At 45.9% G+C, this 20,154-nt stretch overlaps 1 protein-coding gene across 2 annotated transcripts in view; it reads right to left on the minus strand.

Annotated features, from left to right (window-relative positions):
- SH2D4B (SH2 domain containing 4B) overlaps positions 1-20,154 on the minus strand; it is a 73,259-nt gene that overhangs the window by 38,221 nt on the left and 14,884 nt on the right. For both annotated transcript variants that reach the window (XM_055119592.1, XM_004607427.2), the window contains exons 3-5: positions 14,275-14,434; positions 12,775-12,922; positions 1,480-1,627 (exon numbers count right to left, since the gene is read on the minus strand). In XM_055119592.1, the coding sequence (XP_054975567.1) occupies positions 1,480-1,627; positions 12,775-12,922; positions 14,275-14,434 (456 nt within the window). The remainder of the gene's footprint in view (positions 1-1,479; positions 1,628-12,774; positions 12,923-14,274; positions 14,435-20,154) is intronic.

Below are 20,154 nucleotides of genomic sequence, written 5' to 3' on the forward strand. Positions count from 1 at the left end.
AGGAAGGAAGGAAGGGAGGGAGGGAGGGAGGGAGGGAGGGAGGGAGGGAGGGAGGGAGGGAGGAAGGGAGGGAGGGAGGGAGGGAGGGAGGGAGGGAGGGAGGAAGGAAGGAATAGACAGACAGAGAGAGAAGAGAGAAGAAGTTTCCTGCCATAGAGGCTGGCTGGGTGGAGGGGACTTGGTGGGGGGTGGGAGTGAAACTGGGGACGTTATTGCTGGGAAATTACAGTGCTGGAGGGATGGGTGTTGGAACATTGTATGACTGAAACCCAATCATGAACAGCTTTGTGATGCTCTATCTCACAGTGATTCAATAAAAAATAATTTTTAAATTTAAAGAAAGGAAAGAAAAAGTTAGATATGAAAAAGGTAAACAAACCTTCTTACCAGACTTAGAAAAATCAAGAGAAGACATAAATTCAGAACTCAAGAAGAGCTATTTTAAGTGATACTTTTGTTAAAGGACTGGCTGGAGCGATAGCACAGCAGGTAGGGCATTTACCTTGCATGCAGTTGACCCAGATTTGATTCCTCCATCCCTCTCGGAGAGCCCAGCAAACTCCTGAGAGTATCCCCCTGCATGGCAGAGCCTGGCAAGCTCGCCGTGGCGTATTCGATATGCCAAAAACAGCAACAACAAGTCTCACAATGGAGACGTTACTGGTGCTCGCTCGAGCAAATCGATGAACAACGGGACAGCAGTGCTACAGTGCAGTGCTACTTTTGTTAAAATGCAAGGAAAATCCTATAAGTTGTATCCCACAAAGTGAGCAACTGGAGCAAGAGGGATGCCATACCGCCTGTTTCTGAGAACCCAGGAATGGAACCTTCTTCCTGCCAAACTGTCATTTCCACATCTTCGTGCCTTTCTGCCCTGACTAAAGCCGCATCCTGAGGGATACTTCACTGCCACCCTTCGCTCCTGGAGCTGCTGTCCCTTTCCCATCTACGCTGTCATCACATCATTCTAGCACTCTGCAAACTTCAGAGCCACACATGCACGCGTGCGCGTGCGCACACACACCTCTCCAGCTCTCCAAGCACACCACATTCCAGTGGCCTGCGGCGCCCACATGCTGTGTCCTCCAGCTCAAGGACCCTCTTCAACCTCTCTGTCACTCCTTCGCCAAGCTCAAGCCTCATTTGGCAATCCTTATTTCCAGAACTCCACTGGGAGAGCCACTCGGGGCTCCCTGGTCGTGTGAGACCGTATCTCTCAAGGCTGTCCGTCTCCTGCAGGACGGTGGATGCCTCCGTGCTCCTGCACCTCTGGGTCCCCAAAGATCAAGAGAGAGCCAAGAAAGCAAGGTCTGAACGGGATCGGGCACGTCAGCGCCTTGAAGACGATCCCTCACTGCAACCTGCTGAGACCTGGGTCGAGAGGCGTCTGGACTGAGCGAGTGAACCGGCGGGATGACTGAGCAGAGAATTACGTGAGGGGTGGGTGCGCCCCGTCCCCGAGAAGCAAGCTGGACTTACGCTGCTCGGCCCACTCCCGCTCCTCCTTCTCGCTGGCATGGCTCTGCAGCTGCGCCTGCTTCAGGGACCAGTAGAGTTCCTTCGCCCTCTGCTCCTCCTGCAGGCGAATCTGCTCTTCTCCTCGCTTCCTCTCCTCTTCCTCTTTCCTCTGAAGTATGGGGGGGGGGGGGGGAACATCATGGTTTCAGGTGAGTCTGACAGTAACGTGAGTGTTCTTAGAGGGGGCCCTGTGATCCCCCCCAGCAGGGCAGACAGGCCAGGTGGCCAGGCAAAGGAGGTGGCCATTGGCGGCCACTCCAGTCTCAGTTTCTACACCTGGAAACTGTGAGCCATACACCCGTTGAAAGGTCAGCGGGGTTGAAATAGGAGATGGATTTGAGAGCACTGTTTTTGCACAGCTAAGAGGACTCTGGACTGTTCTTGATCACACTTTTCCCATTTAGGGGAGCCGGGAGAGGAGAGGTGTATGAATGGGGAGGCACAGCTGGCCTTCGTAGGAGCCTGTTAAATAAAATAGGATCATGTCTTCATCTTGTGGCTGGCTAAGATAGTTCAAAGAGAGAGGGTTAGGGTCTCCAGATCTCTGGTTTTGTGTTCCCTTTTAAACTTCAGAGTTTTACATCAAAGTAATATGCATAATCCCAGTGCGTATTTGGTTAGTTACAGAGGCTGGGTGGAACTCCAGAAAAAACATTCAGAAATAAGATTTGCATTCAAATGCTGAAAAACTCTAGCATTCCACTGAGAAATGCCATTGAGCAAAAGCAATATCCCTTTCTCTTTCTCTGTAACAGAAATGTCAGCTAACCTTTGGGAAGCCTTTTCAAACAGGTTCATGCCTCTCCCTTGATGAGGGGTCTAACCACTGGTCTTCCAGTTCATCCTCTGTTTTTCTCTAAAGTGACAACTACTATTATTCATACCAGTTTCTCTCAACATATTTAGAAATTCTGCATGAAGGCATGTAAGTCTGCCTTGCCTCTCTGTCAATATTTATTAAAGGAATGAATAAATACTGAATAAATGAGTGGTTCCAATTTTCAAAAAAAGTAGCATGCATGTGTCAAATAGCCATTCTAAGCTAACAGTGTACTTAAAAGGCAGCAATTCTGAAAACCACCTCACTCTGCCATCCGGTGGGTCACAGAGGCCACCAATTCCCATTATTTCAGCTGTCCCTGCCTGTGATAACATCTATGTCTGGAGAGTGCTGCTAGTGTTTTGATGTCTCCATTCCAGACATGTGCTACACCTTTATTTTGGGGACAGGAGTGGTTAGCGTTTATGTTTCTTAAACAAATATCCGTTCATGTTTCGCCCCTCCTCATCCTCAAAGTAAATGTAGGTCATAGTTTGTGGCTAAGACAATAATCGGTGAAGAACATGTTTTGACTTTTTAACATCTCCGAAATGTGGGTACCTTAAAACTTACAAATTAACTTTTAAGTAGACAACAAGGACTAGAGAGCACGCTTTGCCTGCAGGAGGTCCATGTCCAGTCCCTAGTAACACATATTGTCCCCTGTACATTGCCAGGAGTGGCCTGTGAGTAATAAGCTGGAGTAGCCTCCGGGTAATGCCTGGTGTGGCCCTCCTGAAAAACACTAAATTAGACAGATAGGTAGATAACAGTTTCTTCTTTCTTCTTAAAATGCTACATTTTAAGGCTGGAGAGAGACGATAAAGGTTAAAAACTATGCCTTACATCCCAACAGGTACTTTACACCCCCCTACAACCACCAGGGGTCACTCCTGAGCACAAACCCAGGAATAACCCCTAAACATTACCTAGCATGGCCTAAACCACCCCACTTACATCCCCTCCACCAACAACAACAAAAATTCTTCAGGGACTGGAAGGATAGTACAGGGTTTATGTGCTGCTTTGAGTGTTGCTGACCTTGTTGGATAATGGGGCTGCATATGATCCCTCAAGCACTGCCAGAAATGATCTCTGAGCCCAGAGCTAGGAGTAAGCCCTGAGTCCTGAGTACTACTGGGTGTGGGGAGAAGAAAAAGAAGAAGAGAAGAAGAAGAAGAAGAAGAAGAAGAAGAAGAAGAAGAAGAAGAAGAAGAAGAAGAAGAAGAAGAAGAAGAAGAAGAAGAAGAAGAAGAAGAAGAAGAAGAAGGAGGAGGAGGAGGAGGAGGAGGAGGAGGAGGAGGAGGAGGAGGAGGAGGAGGAGGAGGAGGAGGAGGAGGAGGAGGAGGAGGAGGAGGAGGAGGAGGAGGAGGAGGAGAAGGAGGAGGAGGAGAAGGAGGAGGAGGAGGAGGAGGAGAAGGAGGAGGAGGAGGAGGAGGAGAAGGAGGAGGAGGAGGAGGAGGAGAAGAAGAAGGAGGAGGAGGAAGAGGAGGAGGAGGAGGAGGAAAGGAGGAGGAGGAGGAGGAGGAGGAGGAGGAGAGGGGAGTGGGAGCGAGAGGGGAGTGGGAGCGAGAGGCAGAGGAGAAGCAGTGCAGGTAAGGTTCTTGCCTCACACACTTGAATATTGCTTAACCAGGTTTGATCCCTGATGTTGTATTAGTCCTCCAGGTAACACCAAGAGTGATCCCTGAGCACAGCTGGCTATAACCCAAATTATTATTATTATTATTATTATTATTATTATTATTATGTGGCTGGAGAGATAATACAGTGGGTAGGGGGTTTCCTTGCACATGGCTGACCCAGGTTAGATTCCTTGCCTCTCATGTGGTTCCCTGAGCTCCACCAGGAGTGACCCATTAATACAGAACCAGGTATAAGCCCCGATCACTGCCACATGTGGCCCCAAAATAAAAATAGTAATAGTAAATCATGATGATGATGTACTTTAAAATTAACTATATTAGATTTGGCACAATATGGTTCTGATGCTTTTTATTTAATGTCTTTTTAAAATTTCCGCCCCTCCCAAAATAATTGTTTACTCTTGAAGGTGAGTATTGAAGATTGGTAGTAAATTCTGCCATGCTTAACCGAGTGCTCTCTGACTCTAAACGCAGCTATGTTTTGGAAGGCAGCCCCTTCTCCTCCTCCCCCCCACCCCCCACTGCTCTTCTTCTTTTGTTCAGTTACCAGGACACGTAACTGGTGTCCTGCCTGCATCTGCTGAGGTTCGCCTCTCAGCAGCCCCCTGAGACAGCCCCCGGCTCCTGGCACCACAGTCCCTCCTCGGGCAACAGCAGAGCATGCAACGGGTTCCTGTAAGGGTGTGCAGCCACTGTCTCTCCCTCCCACCTGCTCATAGCTATAAGCCACCCTCCAGTGCTCATTTGGCTGAGCACAGAATGTCATCAAAACCCATTTTCCTGGGCTAGGGTGATAGCCCAAAGGACTGGAGCACTCACAAATGTTCCTAGTTCAATTCCAGCACAAACGCCCCCCAACACCACCAGGAGTAGTTCTCGTGGCCCCCATCACCCCTGAGCAACAGCTGCATGGCAGAACCACAGCACAGAGCCACCACGATACTACCCAGCCAAGTGTCGCCAAGAGTGACCCAAAGGCCCCTGGCACTGCTGGGGAGGCTCCTTCCCCGGCCAAAAAAAAAAAAAAAAAATCATTTCTTGCAGAACTTTGAAGAACTTCAAAGTTTTACTTCCTTATCCTCTCCACATCCAGAAACAGCCCCTGGAGCCAAGGCTACAGCTCAGCAGCAGGGCACTCGCCTCGCAGGGTTGAGGCGCTGGGTTTGATCCCCAGCATCAAACAGCAGTCACTGGGAGCACGACCTGCACGCTCATTCTTCTGCATAAGGCTTTGATTTTTGTCTCTATCACTGATGTGCTGGATTTATTTAAATGCTATGAGCCTTAGTGTAGATCTTCTTTCATGGATTGTGTTAGGCACTTGGGGTGCTTTCAGCCTGAAGCTCAAATTTTCACACTCCAGTTTTTACACTCTGTTTCTGTTAACTATTGTTACTTCTCTCTATCTCTTTCTCTGTCTCTCCATCTCTCTGTCTGTGTCTCTCTGTCCTTCTGTCTCTGTCTGTCTCTGTCACTGTCTCTCTGTCTCCCTCTGTCTCTCTGTGTCTGTCTCTGTCTCTCTGTGTCTCTCTCTATCTCTGTCTCTCTCTGTCTCTCTGTCTCTGTCTCTCTCTCTGTGTCTTTCTATCTGTCTCTCGGTCTCAGTCTCTCTGTCTCTCTGTCTCTGTCTCTGTCTGCCTCTCTCTCTCTCTCCCTCTCTTCTCTCTCTCTCTCTCTCTCTCTCTCTCTCTCTCCAATTTTGTTTTGGAGCACACCCATAAGTGCACAGGACTTAGGGCTTACTCCTGACTCTGTGCTCAGGGATCACTCCTGGCACTGCTTTGGAGATCCATAATGTGGTGCTGGGTATTGAACCATGGTCAGCGGCAAGCAAGGCAAGCGCCTTAATGCCTGCACTGTCTCCCCACCCTGCTTTTGCTCTGTTTCACGGTTGATTTCATGGACTTTCTCTTCCAAAGCTTCTCCTAAATTTTTCATTTCAGCTATTTCACTTGTAATTCCCTGCTCTCTTTCTTATTTTTGCAACTAAAAGACTCCTTTTGGCTTACAGAGGCCCAAACTTGTTTCACAAATACAACCGTTTCTCTCGGAGGAGCAGAATGCTTTTACTTTCCACAAACATATTCTCGTTCAGATATGTTTTTTGTTGTTGCTGTTGTTTATTTTTTGTTTCTACTAAAGTTTCTTTTACTGGGGGAGTCTGTTCTTCAAATTGGAGGCTTCACTTGGACACTTAATCTCTGCTGTCTATTCCTGTGTAACAGAGAAAACAGGTATCTGATGGAGACTCAGCTTGTCTACTCAGGGCTCCCCTGATGGGGGAGTGGGAGAGGAGCTTCTGTCCAGGACGACAGTGGAGGAGCCTTCCTCAGTGTCAGCAATAGAAGGGCAATGCCAGTGTGCATACTTGACTGGTATGCCCAGGATAAGTGGCACCTGGCCACCCACTTCAAATTACAGAGCAGAGTTCCTTCTCCGTGCAGCAGAGGCTAACACGGAAATGGAAGTTACATGGCAGTGCCAGTTCCTGCACCGCCAGCCCCAGCAGCTACACTTCTGGCCGCTCCACTGAGTTAAACAATTTCAAACTTCACAGGTCAATGAGATCATGACTATTGGTTTCCCTTGAGTATATTTCCTTTGCAATAATATCCCCTAGATTCAAGATTTATCCATGCATGTTGTCACAAAGAGTAAGATTTCCTACTTCTTTTTTTGTTTTTGTTTTGTTTTGTTTTGCTTTTTGGGTCACACCCGGCAATGCACAGGGGTTACTCCTGGCTCTGCACTCAGGAATTACTCCAGGCAGTGCATGGCGGACCATATGGGATGCTGGAAATTGAACCCGGGTTGGCCTCGTGCAAGGCAAATGCCCTACCCACTGTGCTATTGTCCCAGTCCCAGATTTCCTTACTTCTTAAAGATGGAATAATACTGCATAATATATGTATACCAAGTTTTTTTTTAATTATTATTATCTATTCATCTGTTGGCAGACCTTCCGTGGGGTTTAGTGAATGGATACAAAATCCAGTTAAGTCACGTGAATCCATTCTGGCAAGATTGTACAACTTGATGACAAGAGTTAAAACTGTACTGTGTATGTGAAGTTGGCTAAAAAATGTAAATCCTGAGTGTCCTTCCGTGGAGGTTGGTGAAAGGATATGAAATCAGTTACACAGCATGAATCCATTCTGGCAAGATTATACTTGATGACAAGAGTCAACACAGTATTTTAGATGTGAAGTTGGCTGAAAAAGTAACTGGCCATGTACTATGACAAATCCTGAATATCCTCACTATTCAAAAGCAGGTAATTAGTTGACATGATGGACATGTTAATTTATATGACTGTGGTCATCATTTCATAATGTATATCAAAACATCACATTGTATACTCAAAAATATGTATACTTTATACTTGTGATTCATACACATTAATAAAGTCAGGATGAAATGACTACAACTTAATTCATTACTCCATGCAGGGTCACTATCTACTCCAGTTTTCTCACCCAAGGGCGGGGTAACAGCCAGGAAACCAGAAATCTGCAGAGACGCCATCTCAAAGGAAAATAACTGGCCATTTACTATGACAAAGCAAACTCCTCGCCAGGATGGGAACAATAAAAGAAAACATTTTGCAATTACAAACAAAGAGTATTGCCTCTTTCTCTCCTAGTCTTGTTAAAGTAACTCAACCCTCACAGCAAAATTGCTTAAAAATTCTCATTGTTGCTGCGACTGTCAAAATCCTGCAGCCCATCTGTGATCACTGAAGGGAAATGCACCTTGCTTAGTTTGGAAGCAAACAGCTAAAGTAACCAAGGAACAGATATGCAAATTTCCCTTGCACCTCAGAAATCAACTGCTTTTTTTTTTTGGCAAGCCCAGAGCCCTCTGCTCTGTCCAGCTTATTCAATCCCCCTTCTCCTGATAACCCATCAGTAATAGACACCACAGAAGCCCACAGGAGCCCAGGTCCACCTCATCGCAGTGGAAAATGTCAGTAAGACAGTTGCTTTTTCTGGAAGCTTCTTGTGAGTCTGGGCCCCATAGCACCCCTAGAGAATTCACTCCAAAGGATCAGCTGGTGTCCTTAGTTCCTCCAGGGCTCGGTTCCAGCACAGGCCAGCAGACAGTAAGAGCAACATGAACTCAGACCAGAGAGGCAAGTGAGGTCGTGAGCGGACAGAGGTAAGACAGGGTGTAAGGAGCTCCATGAAAGGAAAACCACAGAGCACTTCACCCTCTGTCTTGCTGATGCCGGCCCGGTCCAGAGACCTGAGATAAAGACCACCATACTGGAGACAAGATTGGGCAGTAGAAAGTCTTCCCACCACTTATCTAACATTAGCGGGAAGAAGGCAAAGCTTAATTCTATAGCTGTGGAGAAATTCAGTATGTGGCCAAATCAACTCCATCCTCAAAAAAGGAAAAACAAAGAAAATGGTCTCGAATAGAAAATGGAGAAGAATTTAGACCAGATCCCTAGTCCAGAAGATAGGATGCTTGTCTTAAATGCAACCGACCTGGTTTCGATCCCCCGCACTCCCTCTGGTCCCCTGAGACCTGCCAGGAGGTATTTCTGAGTGCAGAGCCAGGATGAATCACTGATCACCACTGGCTGTGGCTCCAAACAACAACAAGTTTTAATGGTGAAAAATTAAGTGGTAAATTCACTGTACAACTCTCTGGGCCTTATCAAGGAACTGGAAGGAGGCTGGAAGGGGGAAAAGAAGGTCATATGACTGGAAAGAGAGGGACAGAGCAAACGGGATCTTTACTGTCCAGATTCTGCAGTCATGAGTCAAGAAAGGAGCATTCCAGAACAGTTTTATGAATGAAGAAAGGGGCGGGGGGCTGGGGGAAATACAAGCTTCATCTAATTTCAAAAATCCATTTTTTTCTAAAGGAATTTTACATGCTCATTTGCAAATTGCATCCAACACCAGCCACAACAAATGGTTCTAAAGAAGAGATTTCCATCTGTCTGCATCTTCTATTTTTAAAGTTCTCCCTTTAACCTGCCGCAAGATGCCCAGACTCTCACCCCCTACCACCAGCATTTTTCTAAAAGTGATTTTCAGTATCCTCTCTCCTCCCACCAGGAGAATTAGCAGAACCTGCCCCTAAGCGTGACACAGGCTGCCCTGAAGCGAGTCCTGGTGACCTTCCTCCACCATCAGCACCTCCTCCAAGTGCCTTCTCGCCACCGGCACCCCCTTCCCTCTCCTCTTCTGGGTGAAAAACCAGGATGCAGCCATTCCCAGCACATTATCTTCCCTCCGGCTCTGCCCCTCCTTCCCAGCTCCACACGGCAGGACGTGGCAGCAGCCAGCCATTTTTCAGCCTAGGGTGGCTTAGACACCTTTGCCTTCCCTCACTGACATCTAATGAACACCACCTCTTGTTGATCTCACCATCACTGTTTCTCTAAAAACATATCCTCCATCCTGCTCCAGCCAGGAATTCCAGCCAGAGTCTCTACAAGTAACTCTCCACTGACCTCACTCCCCACAATCACCCATCTCTTGACTCATACCATTGCCTCCAATTATCCCCATAAAATTTCAACTGACCGGGGCTGGAACAGTAATACAGCGGGTAGGGCATTTGCCTTGCACGTGGCCGACCTGGGTTTGATTCCCAGCATCCCATATGGTTCCCTGAGCACCGCCAGGAATAATTCCTGAGTGTAGAGCCAGAAGTAACCTCTGTGTATGGCCGTTGTGACCCAAAAAGCCAAAAAAAAAAAAAGAAAATTTCAACTGATTGAGTCCTCCTCCATATCTAGGTCCTGGCAGCTCTATCCTAGGTCTCTGCCCTCAGAGAACAATCCTCCTCCTTAATAGTAAACCCACAGGCTCTACCGTCTTCCCAGTTTTATTCTGGCACCCCTCATTATGTGCTTTTCTCTCCCCATCAAACCAGTCATCATCTCATACAGCTACTTTCCACTTCCGATCTTTGCCCATGTTTATTCTCCCAGGTGTTCTCCTTTGCCCTTCAAAGTTGACCTTAACATGTGGTTTGGCCAAGGTTGCTACCAAGTTCTTTCTCTCTCCCCACCCCCAGATGCCCTGGAAGTTTTTTAAGAATGGCACGTATTTTGCTACCCCCAAGAACCTCCCTCAAACAACCTGCACAAAAACAAACCCCCCAAATCATTAAGCCCAAAGAATTTTGCCAGTGCCATCCTGCATGCAAGACTCACGTGATGTTAGAATCTCAGTGTTGACCCTCTTGACAATAAAGCTAACCTCTAACCCAGTGCCTACATTGGTGGAGCTGTTTCAATTCTCTCTTGCTCAGTAGCAAACTACATTCTTGAACAAAAAGATTCAGTGGCTCAATATTATAAAATGTCTATCCTCCAAAGTGCAGCAATAACATTGATGCGGTTGTAATAAAAATCAATGTGTAGGCATTTTTGTTGTGGTGGGGGAGGAGAATAATGACACAATAATTCAAGTGTGTCTCTAATAGGAAAAAGTGGGGGAGATTAGTCAAAGATGTTCTGGAAATGAAGCACCGTGATAGATTCTCACCTTAACAGAAGTTAAACTTCATTTTAAAACTATAATAATTAAACACATACCTGTTGCTCAGGAATCATTGGTCCAAAATGACAAATCCACGGCGATGCAGAAGGAAGGTGTTAGAATCCAGTCCAGTGAGAGGAGAGACCAGATGAACAAAACGTGTTGGGACAATGAACAGGAAATTCGGGCAGTGGGGCACAGAGATAGGACAGGGCATGAGCCCAACTCAGATTTGATCTTGGACACTGCAAGCCCACCCTGCCCCCTGCAGAGCTGGCACCACCTTGTGGCACCACCACAAGGTCTGAGCAACATCACACATTCCTGTCCTTATATTGAGCCGTCAGGCCTACCTGGCCTAGTATTGTCAGGAGTGGTCCCAGGACCCTGAACACCAGTTAAGAAGCTCAAAAGTACATAAGTAAATAATAAAGGAAGCCCCCTCTTCTGGGATGTCACTGGAACTTTGATAGTAGAAGTGGTGAGACATACAGTCTCACAGACACATGTAGCATGGAATCTCAGGGGTGTGAAGCTAAACTCTTGAGATTCCATACTATCATGAATGATAAATAATAGAAATGTTTTCATTCAAATTATATCAATAAAGTTGGAGCTCTAGATCATACTATCCTCCAAATGAAAGAAAATCAGAATCAGAACATATATCCATGAGGAGCCAGAGAGATAGTCCAGTAGGTAAGGCACATCCATGGCACCCCTTGTGATCCCTCAACCCACCAGGAGTGACCCTGAGCACACAACCAGGAGTAAGCCCTGAGCATAGCCACGTGTGGCCCCAAAACCAAATATATGTAAAGTATATACAAAATTATATACAAAATATAGATTCACATATTTTGGAGGTCTTCTTAGTAGTTTTTATAGGGTCCAGGAGTCACTCCTAGTGATTCCCAGTCATCCAGCTCAATGTAAGACCCCCTAAAACTGCAAAGCAGCTCAGGTCCTGTGGTTCATGAAGGCTACCCCAGAGGGCTGCTGGGGTCTCCAGGGCCACATATAGTGATGTTCAGGGGACCACGTGGTCCCAGGGATAGAACCAGGGTTGACTACATGCAAGTCATGTACCTTAATCCCAGTACTATCTCTCATGTTTTTATAAGCCTATAGTAGCACACTTTCTTTTTTTTTTTTGCTTTTTGGGTCACACCCAGTGATGCTCAGGGGTTACTCCTGGCTTTGCACTCAGGAATTACTCCTGGCAGTGCTTGGAGAACCATATGGGATGCCGGGGATCGAACCCAGGTCAGCCACGTGCAAGGCAAATGCCCTACCCGCTGTGCTATCGCTCCAGCCCCTAGTAGCACACTTTCTAAGTATGCAACAATAAAGAAAAAGATTGATACTGTTGACTAATAAGTTTTTTAATTAGTGCATACCCAAAAGCATTATAAACAGAATTAATTTTAAAAATGAGAAACTATTTCAACATAAATTATTTTAAAGGTCCAATGTCCCCCATTACATAATAAGTGTGAAAAAGAAGGGTATTTTTAAAACTTCAGTGAGAAAATGTCATGAAAATATAATTCATAAATAAGATAATTGTCAAATGATTATTATTTAGTTCATTTTGCTTATATTTTCTGAGTTTTGTAACAAAACTTTTTTAAAGTCTTATTTCTATAGTTAAAAACAAAATCTCAAGAGGGTCCAGCTAAAAAAGTATTTTTTAGACACCCAATTCTTAGCCAAGATTGGTAAAGCTCTTTATCTAGCTCCAAAATCCCAGTACAAGAAACTATGCAAGATTGCCAACCATTTCCTATCCTGAGGCAGAATATATGCATTCATTTTTCATCTCCTCGGATCCTCCAAACATTTTGAGAAAGGTGTTGTCACTATCCTAGTTTCAAACAAGAAAGAAAAGGCGTCATGAAGGTCAACAAGCTTCTCACGGCCACACAGCAGTAAGCAATAGTGGACCCCAGGCTGGCTGGATCTGCTCTTCCCATACTTCTTTTCTGGACTCCTGGTTTGGGATGCCAAGGTCTACGTTTTGACCCTAGCTTTGTCCCCACCTACGATTACACATGACCTGAGCAAACCCCTACCCCTGTTTAACCCTAAACTTCCTCCTGTGTACAATAAGATGAGAACTGGTTCCCATGGAGTACGAAATTCCTTCCTACATGCCAAAGTTCTCCTCATAAAGTACTCAATACCAACCATTAACACATCACTATTGTCAACCAGAGATCTGGTGTGTAACGTGGGAGCTAAAACAAGAGGCTACACACTTGTGCCCCAGTCATGGGTTCACCTTGAATTCCTCATGGATTCGTTCCTCCAGGATTTTGGCAGCCTTGCGGTCCTCCATCTCCACTTTCCACTTCTCTGCCAGGATCCGGGCTTTCTCATTGGCCAGAGCATCCCGGAACTTCTTGGTGATCTCTGCCTCCTTCTTTCTCCTTCCAAGACAACACCATAGGTATAAGCTCATGAAGAATCACATACTCACACAATTTTTTGTAAAGACAATAAGCAATCCCCTCTTGTTCTATTTGAAGTCAACAAAACTCAAAGTTGGCAAAGGTGGGGAGAAATTGGCATGCTCCTATTATGTTCGTAGAATCGTTCTGGAAACCAGGAGTAAAAAATACAAAAAAGCCCATTTCTTTCTAAAATTTGAAAAACTACAAGTACAAAACATTTACAGGATGATTTTTTAAATGTTATAGGGACTAGAAAGATATAGTAAAGCAGGTAGGGCATTTGCCTTGCATGCGGGCAACCAGGTTTTATCCCTGGCATCTCCTATGGGATCCCAAGCACTACCCGGAGTCATTCCTAAGAACAGAGCCAGGATGAACCCTTGAGCATTGCCAGATGTAGCTCAAAGAAATGTTATAAATAATAAACAACCTAAATGTCCAAGAACTACAACAGTAAATTAGGTTTCTCGTATAAAGACGTATATTGTCACCTTGAAATAGTATCTTGATCTATACTAAGTCCTTTATCAAGATGCAAATAAAGCCATTTACAATGTACATGAATGCCAAGAATAGTTATCTTAGGTACTGGGTGGTTGTTACAATTTTACAATTAAGACACTGTCATTAAATATTGGAAGATGAAGAGGAGACATAGAAGTAAACTTCATATGGATTTTCAAGTTCAGCCAAAAAACTGTTCCAAGTTGTTTATGGAGATAAATGACTCCAAATCTCACCTGGGACTCAACTGTTTATCTTGTGTGAGAAATGAGAATAACATGAAGAGGAACAAGCAGATCACAAAAATTGAATCCAGACTGCTGTCCTGTATCAGGAGCAATATGATGAAGAAAACAGCTGACACACATCACAGGCCTAAGCCAGTGACTCCAGATCCCATCCACAGGGAAAGGGGGTTATTTGCTCACTCTATAGATATGATGACTAAGGCCCCCATCAGCTTCCAAGAATGGGACGATCCAGGTATCAAACCCCTAGTCTCCCAAATGGAGATACTGATCCCTTGAACAGGTATTTGCAGAACTCAAAAATGCCAACCTGGGGCTGGAGTGATAGTACAGCGAGTACTTTTGCCTTGTATGCAGCCAACCCGGGTTCGATTCCCAGCATCCCATATGGTCCCCTGAGCACCACCAGGAAAGATTCCTGAGTGCATGAGCCAGGAGTAACCCCTGTGCAACACCGGGTGTGACCCAAAAAGCAAAAAAAAAAAAAAAAAAAAAAAAGCCAACCAGCTGCCTGGAACGTCCTTGCCCCACCCACCGAAGCCTTATTCCCCACCCGCACCTCTGGGCACCTCTCACCAAAGCTCTTCTGCTTCCCTCTGCGCCTGCAGCCGTGCCCTCTCTGCAATCAGCTCCTCAGAGATCTCTTCGTAGGGCTTGTCACCAGGGCCTTCTCCCATGATCCAGACCCAGACCTCGCCATCCGCCCCCAGGAGCCACTGGATGTGCTTGTCACTGGCTGCCTCAGAACAGGATGGAGAGAAGAAAGAGATGTGAGCTCTTGTGAGAGGCCCGGCTTGGGCCAGGGGGCATGACCCTCCAGCAACTGTGCAGAACACTGTCACCTATGGAAGAGGCCAGGAAAAAGAAAAAGAATGAAATCCCAGCCCTCTAGGGGAAGCAGCAACCAAGCCAGCCTTCTTGAGCTGGTGCCCACCACTGGCGTCACCGGAAGCCCCCTGATACCACACCAAGCGAAACAGCTCAGCTTATTCTGAAGGGAGAGACTGAGTCACCTCAGGCCAAGACTGGAGTTCTTGGAGTAGCCGTCCCCCCACCCATCCACCTCCCATCCTTTGCACTAACCGGAAAGAGGGAATTGGAGCTAATGGAACTGCAAGATGTATCGGTCTGAGTGCCTGAATTTCCCTGACCCAGAGCAAACGGCAGCATGACAGGGAAATAGACCTGTGTTGCAGTAAGCTTCTGAGTTGGTTTTTTTTTTTTTCAGTTTGCCTCTTGCAACAGATTACACTAATTCACTCTATCACTGTCATCCTGTTGTTTGTTGATTTACTCGAGCGGGCACCAGTAACGTCTCTATTACACTCATTATTACACTAATTATTTCAAGTAAAATGGAAATCTGGGTGGGAGAGCTGGTATGGGGGTGAGGGAGGGGGTCTTGCACACAGTTGGTCCCGTTCACTCTCCAGCACTGCATAGGACCCCCACCCCCAAGACCACTAGGGATCACTCCTGAGCATGACTATAACTGGGGATGGCCCCCAAACCAATAATTAAGATAAAATGCAATAAAATGTCAGTCTATTGCCACAGTGAGGAACTGCTGAAACAGAAGCAGAGCCATCACGTCCTACCTCAGCCGTGAGGTGAGAATGACACTTAGCAGGCTGAATGGCAGGAGATCCATGGGACGTGGGATCAAGACAATTGGGAAAGTTGTCAGACACAGTAATTTGAAAAGCAAGCCCCCATATCTTCTGGACATTTTTCTTGAAGGGAAGAGGTTGGTAACTAGAACACTGATAGGGCAGGTTGGTAGCAAGCAGCTGCGTTTGGCAGGAATGCTAAGAATGAGGCGGGGAAAGTGTTCAATAGGTACTGAGTGCTTCACATGAAGAAACAAAGAGGATGGGGCTGGAGCGATAGCACAGCGGGTAGGGCGTTTGCCTTGCACGCGGCCGACCCGGGTTCAATTCCCAGCATCCCATATGGTCCCCTGAGCACCGCCAGGGAGTGATTCCTGAGTGCAGAGCCAGGAGTAACCCCTGTGCACCGCCAGGTGTGACCCAAAAAGCAAAAAACAAAACAAAACAAAAGAATATAATAACTGTAATAAAGAGTAAACTTTAAAAAAAAAAAAGAAACAAAGAGGAATGGAGAAAATAGAGAAGTATGGGGCTTCATAGGATCAGAAAAACCACCTCCCCCTAAGGCCCAGGTTTCAAGAGATGGGATTTTTTAAGGGTTCACTTGATAGATCCCTAAGAAGGTTTTCAGGTGAATAGTGTTCTTGAACTGGAGCGATAGCACAGCGGGTAGGGTGTTTGCCTTGCACGCAGCCGACCCGGATTCGATTCCTCTGTCCCTCTCGGAGAGCCCAGCAAGCTACCGAGAGTATCCCACCACCACGGCAGAGCCTGGCAAGCTACTCATGGCGTATTCAATATGCCAAAAACAGTAACAACAAGTCTCACAATAGAGACGTTACTGGTGCCTGCTCGAGCAAATCGATGAACAACGGGACGACAGTGCTACAGAGTTCTTGGTTGCCACAGAATGTACACAATGGGGCTGTAGTGATAGCACAGCGGGTAGGGCGTTTGCCTTGCACGTGGCCAACGTGGGTTCAAATCCCAGCATCCCATATGGTCCCCTGAGCACCGCCAGGGGTGATTCCTGAGTGCATGAGCCAGGAGTGACCCCTGTGCATTGCTGGGTGTGACCCAAAAAGCAAAAAAAAAAAGAATGTACTCAATGTTGTATGATCAAACCCAATCGTGAACAAATTTGTAACGGTGTATCTCATGGTGATTTAATTTATATAATTAATATTTTTTTTTAAGAAAGGAATGTACCCAACAGACCTCTAATGGGGGGAGGCAGGGAGCATCAGCGATGAGTCTCCAACTCCCTGCTTCTGTGTTGGCCCAAGGCCATGCTCTTAGGAGTGGTTCCAAGCCTTTGAGCATGGCAGGCTCATTCCTGGGAGAGCTGGATGCTCTGATGAGAAACTTAAAGAGCAAGAACCTTCCCTAGACAGCATGACGTCCCAGAACCCCTGCACCCTGCTGCTTCCTCTTCTCCACGTTGCAGGGCATGTAGATTCTCCCAGTCCCTCCAGTGCCCTGGCCTTCCTCCCCCAAGCATCGCTAAATAAACCCACCTGAGATTAATTCCATCCTTTTCTCTGCTCCCCAGAGAAGCTAGGCTGCCACAAACACATCAAGAGAGGGAGCCATGTAAACTGCTACCAAGAACCCTCCATAGAAAGAACCTTTCATTGAAAGGATGTGTACATGGGTGAAGAAGCAAAGAAGTTCAGTTCATTTATGAAATATTGCTATGAAAGAATTTTAGAGGTTGTTTCTGGAACATGAAAGTGAACCAGTCAGGAGATTTCAAAGATTTTGAGTCTGGACTGAAAAAGTCTCTGCATGTTCAAGACTGAAACAATCCTTGGTATCCAACTTAGTAAGAGAAGCCTGTTCCAAAAGACTGTCTTCAGCGCTCACTCCGGCTGAGAACAAGGGGAAGGAGGAACAGGAAAAGCGCCTCCATGGCCAGTGGCCATCACAATTCCCTTCATACCAGCCGAGAGACTTCTCAGGGCCTGATCTACCGGATACAGGAAAGCCATGAAACTGTGGGGCTCCCCATTTCCAAAGTGGATATTCTGCTCCTACCCCATCACTGACAGTTGTGTCTAAAGGCATGGGATGCTTAGAAGTTATGTCCTTTTAACCTTATCTACAGAATTCTTGTAGAGACTATTGTAGAATTCTTCAAACCGTGGGAGTGCAGAATTCTTCAAACCAAGAACTTGAGGCCTTGAGGCCGAATGCAATGACTAAAGGAGACTTGGAAGTCTTGGAGATCAGGGGTGCATGCATCACATATTGAAAGCCTTGAGTTTCATCCCTGGCAACACACAACAACCCCCAGTATCCTGTAGGTACTGCCCAGTATGGTTTTGGAGGCCTCCTGCACCTCTGGACCCAAGCAAATCTGTACCACCAGGCTCCAGCATTGAACTGTCTGGCCCAATGGTCCATTATCACCCAGAGTGACCCCTAGGTCCCCTGATCACACACAAACCCCTCCCCCTAAAAAAATGAAGTGGTGACATCTATGGAATATAAAGTAACAGAATGAGAGACTAACACCCAAGAGTAGTAGAGATAAGGACCAGAAGGTCTGCTCCACGGCTTGTAAACCGGCCTCACATGCTGGAGGAAAAGGCAGCTCAGAGAGAGAAGGGCACACCAAGTAGAGGATTTTGGGAGGACCCATTCGGGTTGAAAGATGTGTGCCAAAAGTAGACTATAGACCGAACATGATGGCCTCTCAATACCTCTATTGCAAACCACAACACCCAAAAGGAGAGAGGGAGCAAAAGTCAATGCCCTGCCACAGAGGTGAGGCAGGGTGGAGGGGACAGGGTGTGGGTGGTGGGAAGGATGCTGGGACCATTGGTGGTGGAAAATGGGTACTGGTGGAAGGATGGGTACTCAACCACTGTATGTCTGAAACGCAAGCATAAAAGTTTGTAAGCCTGTAACTGTACCTCATGGTGATTCACTAATTTAAAAAAATTTGAAGTGGTGAATATATCTATAGGAGGGAGAAGAAAACATGTAGATGACTAGCATGATAATTTGTGACAATGATTGTGCTATGTCCTGCACCCCATTTCCTATCCCTCAGCCCACCAAAAAACTACTTCTCTCTACTTCCCTTAGTCCCAAGGGACCATACAGCTGAATATAGGTCCACTGAACATCAGAGGAAATAATTTGGGCCACTTTCCAGTGAAAGCAGTGTGCAGCTACATTTCCATAATCGCCCGCTCATTCACACAGTTGAAATAAATAGCTCCAAGATGGTAGAATAGAAAAAAACAAAGCAAAAGCATTTTGATCCATGAGACATTTGAAAGAAATCCACACAGAAGAGCAACTCAATTCACATCAAACTGAGATGTAATCAAGATATAATTATTCATTGTATTAACCCACTAAAATTTCAAGATTTATCTACTGCAGATGGCAGCATTCATCCCCTGACTAATAAATGTATAAGGGTATTGCAATTTTTTAGTATGTTTAAGGCAATATAGTAACAGAGGAACACAGGTTTAATTATGACTGCTAGAAGCAGAAAGGCAATCATGACTCGAATTCTAAAACTTCCAAATTAATAGGGGGGAAAGTAAGTGATAAATACCAATGAGATTAATTCTATGAAAAACAAGTAAAGGGAAAAGAAAAAACTAAAAAGACAAATCACTATTGCATCAGATACTGGGAGTTATTCATTCACTATCTATTCCAGCCCATCTTCCTTTCTCTTTTTATTTTTAATTGAATCACCGTGAGATACAGTTACCAAGCTTTCATGTTTTAGTTTCAGTCATACCATGATCACCCATTCCTCCACCACTGCATATTCTCAACCACCAATGTCCCCAATATACTCCCCCTTTTCCAACCCTTCCCCTGCCTGAAAATTACCCCCATACTCTCTCTCTATTTGGGGGCATTATGGTTTGCAATACAACTGAGAGGCTAGCACGTTTGATCCTTTATCTACTTTCAGCACACATCTCCCATCCCAACCAATTCCTCCAACCATCATTGTCTTAGTGATCCCTTCTCTAGTCCAGTTGCCTTCTCCCACAAATCAAGAGACAGGCTCCAACTATGGGGCAACATTCTTGACCCTTATGTCTACTGTCCTTGCCAGCCCATCTGTCTCCCTTAACAAAAAAAAAAAAATTCACAGAACAGAGAGATAGTCTGGAGGTAAGGCACTTATTTCTCTTGCACATGATCAACTCCATTCGAATCCTTTCTACCATATATGGCCCCCTGACCACATATGACCACCAGGGTCACTCCTTTGCACAGAACCAGAAATAGTTCCTAAGAATCACTAGGTGTGGTCCTAAGAAAACAGAAACAGGAGTGGGGGGGAGGCATGGATTCTCATTTAGGGAGTAATAGAGTTATTCTATGTTAGGAAAGGCAAGGGCTAGAGTGATAGTACAGCAGGTAGGGCATTTGCCTTGCCCATGGCCAACCTGGGTTCTATTCCTCTGCCCCTCTCAGAGAGCCCGGCAAGGTACTGAGAGTATCCCACCCACACGGCAGAGCTTGGCAAGCTACCCGTGGCATATTCAATATGCCAAAAACAGTAACAAGTCTCACAATGGAGACATTACTGGTGCCCGCTCGAGCAAACTGATGAACATGACAGTGATACAGGAAAGGAAAGTTTATCCCATCTCAAAGGACAAATAGAACTGGTCTAAGCCCATTGTGCAATATTATTCTCCTTGGCAAGTCATTGATCTAGAAGGGACCCTATGTCCCCATTTCTGCCAAAGGAGTCCCAGCAAAGAGCTTTTCTTCTCCAAACCAAGATGAGGACTTCCTAGAAGACAGGCCTCCATCTTTACCCCGTTACCTCAACTCCTATTTTTGTTTTTATTTT

Source organism: Sorex araneus, chromosome 11 (genome assembly GCF_027595985.1).
Source record: "Sorex araneus isolate mSorAra2 chromosome 11, mSorAra2.pri, whole genome shotgun sequence".
Lineage (NCBI taxonomy): Eukaryota > Metazoa > Chordata > Mammalia > Eulipotyphla > Soricidae > Sorex > Sorex araneus.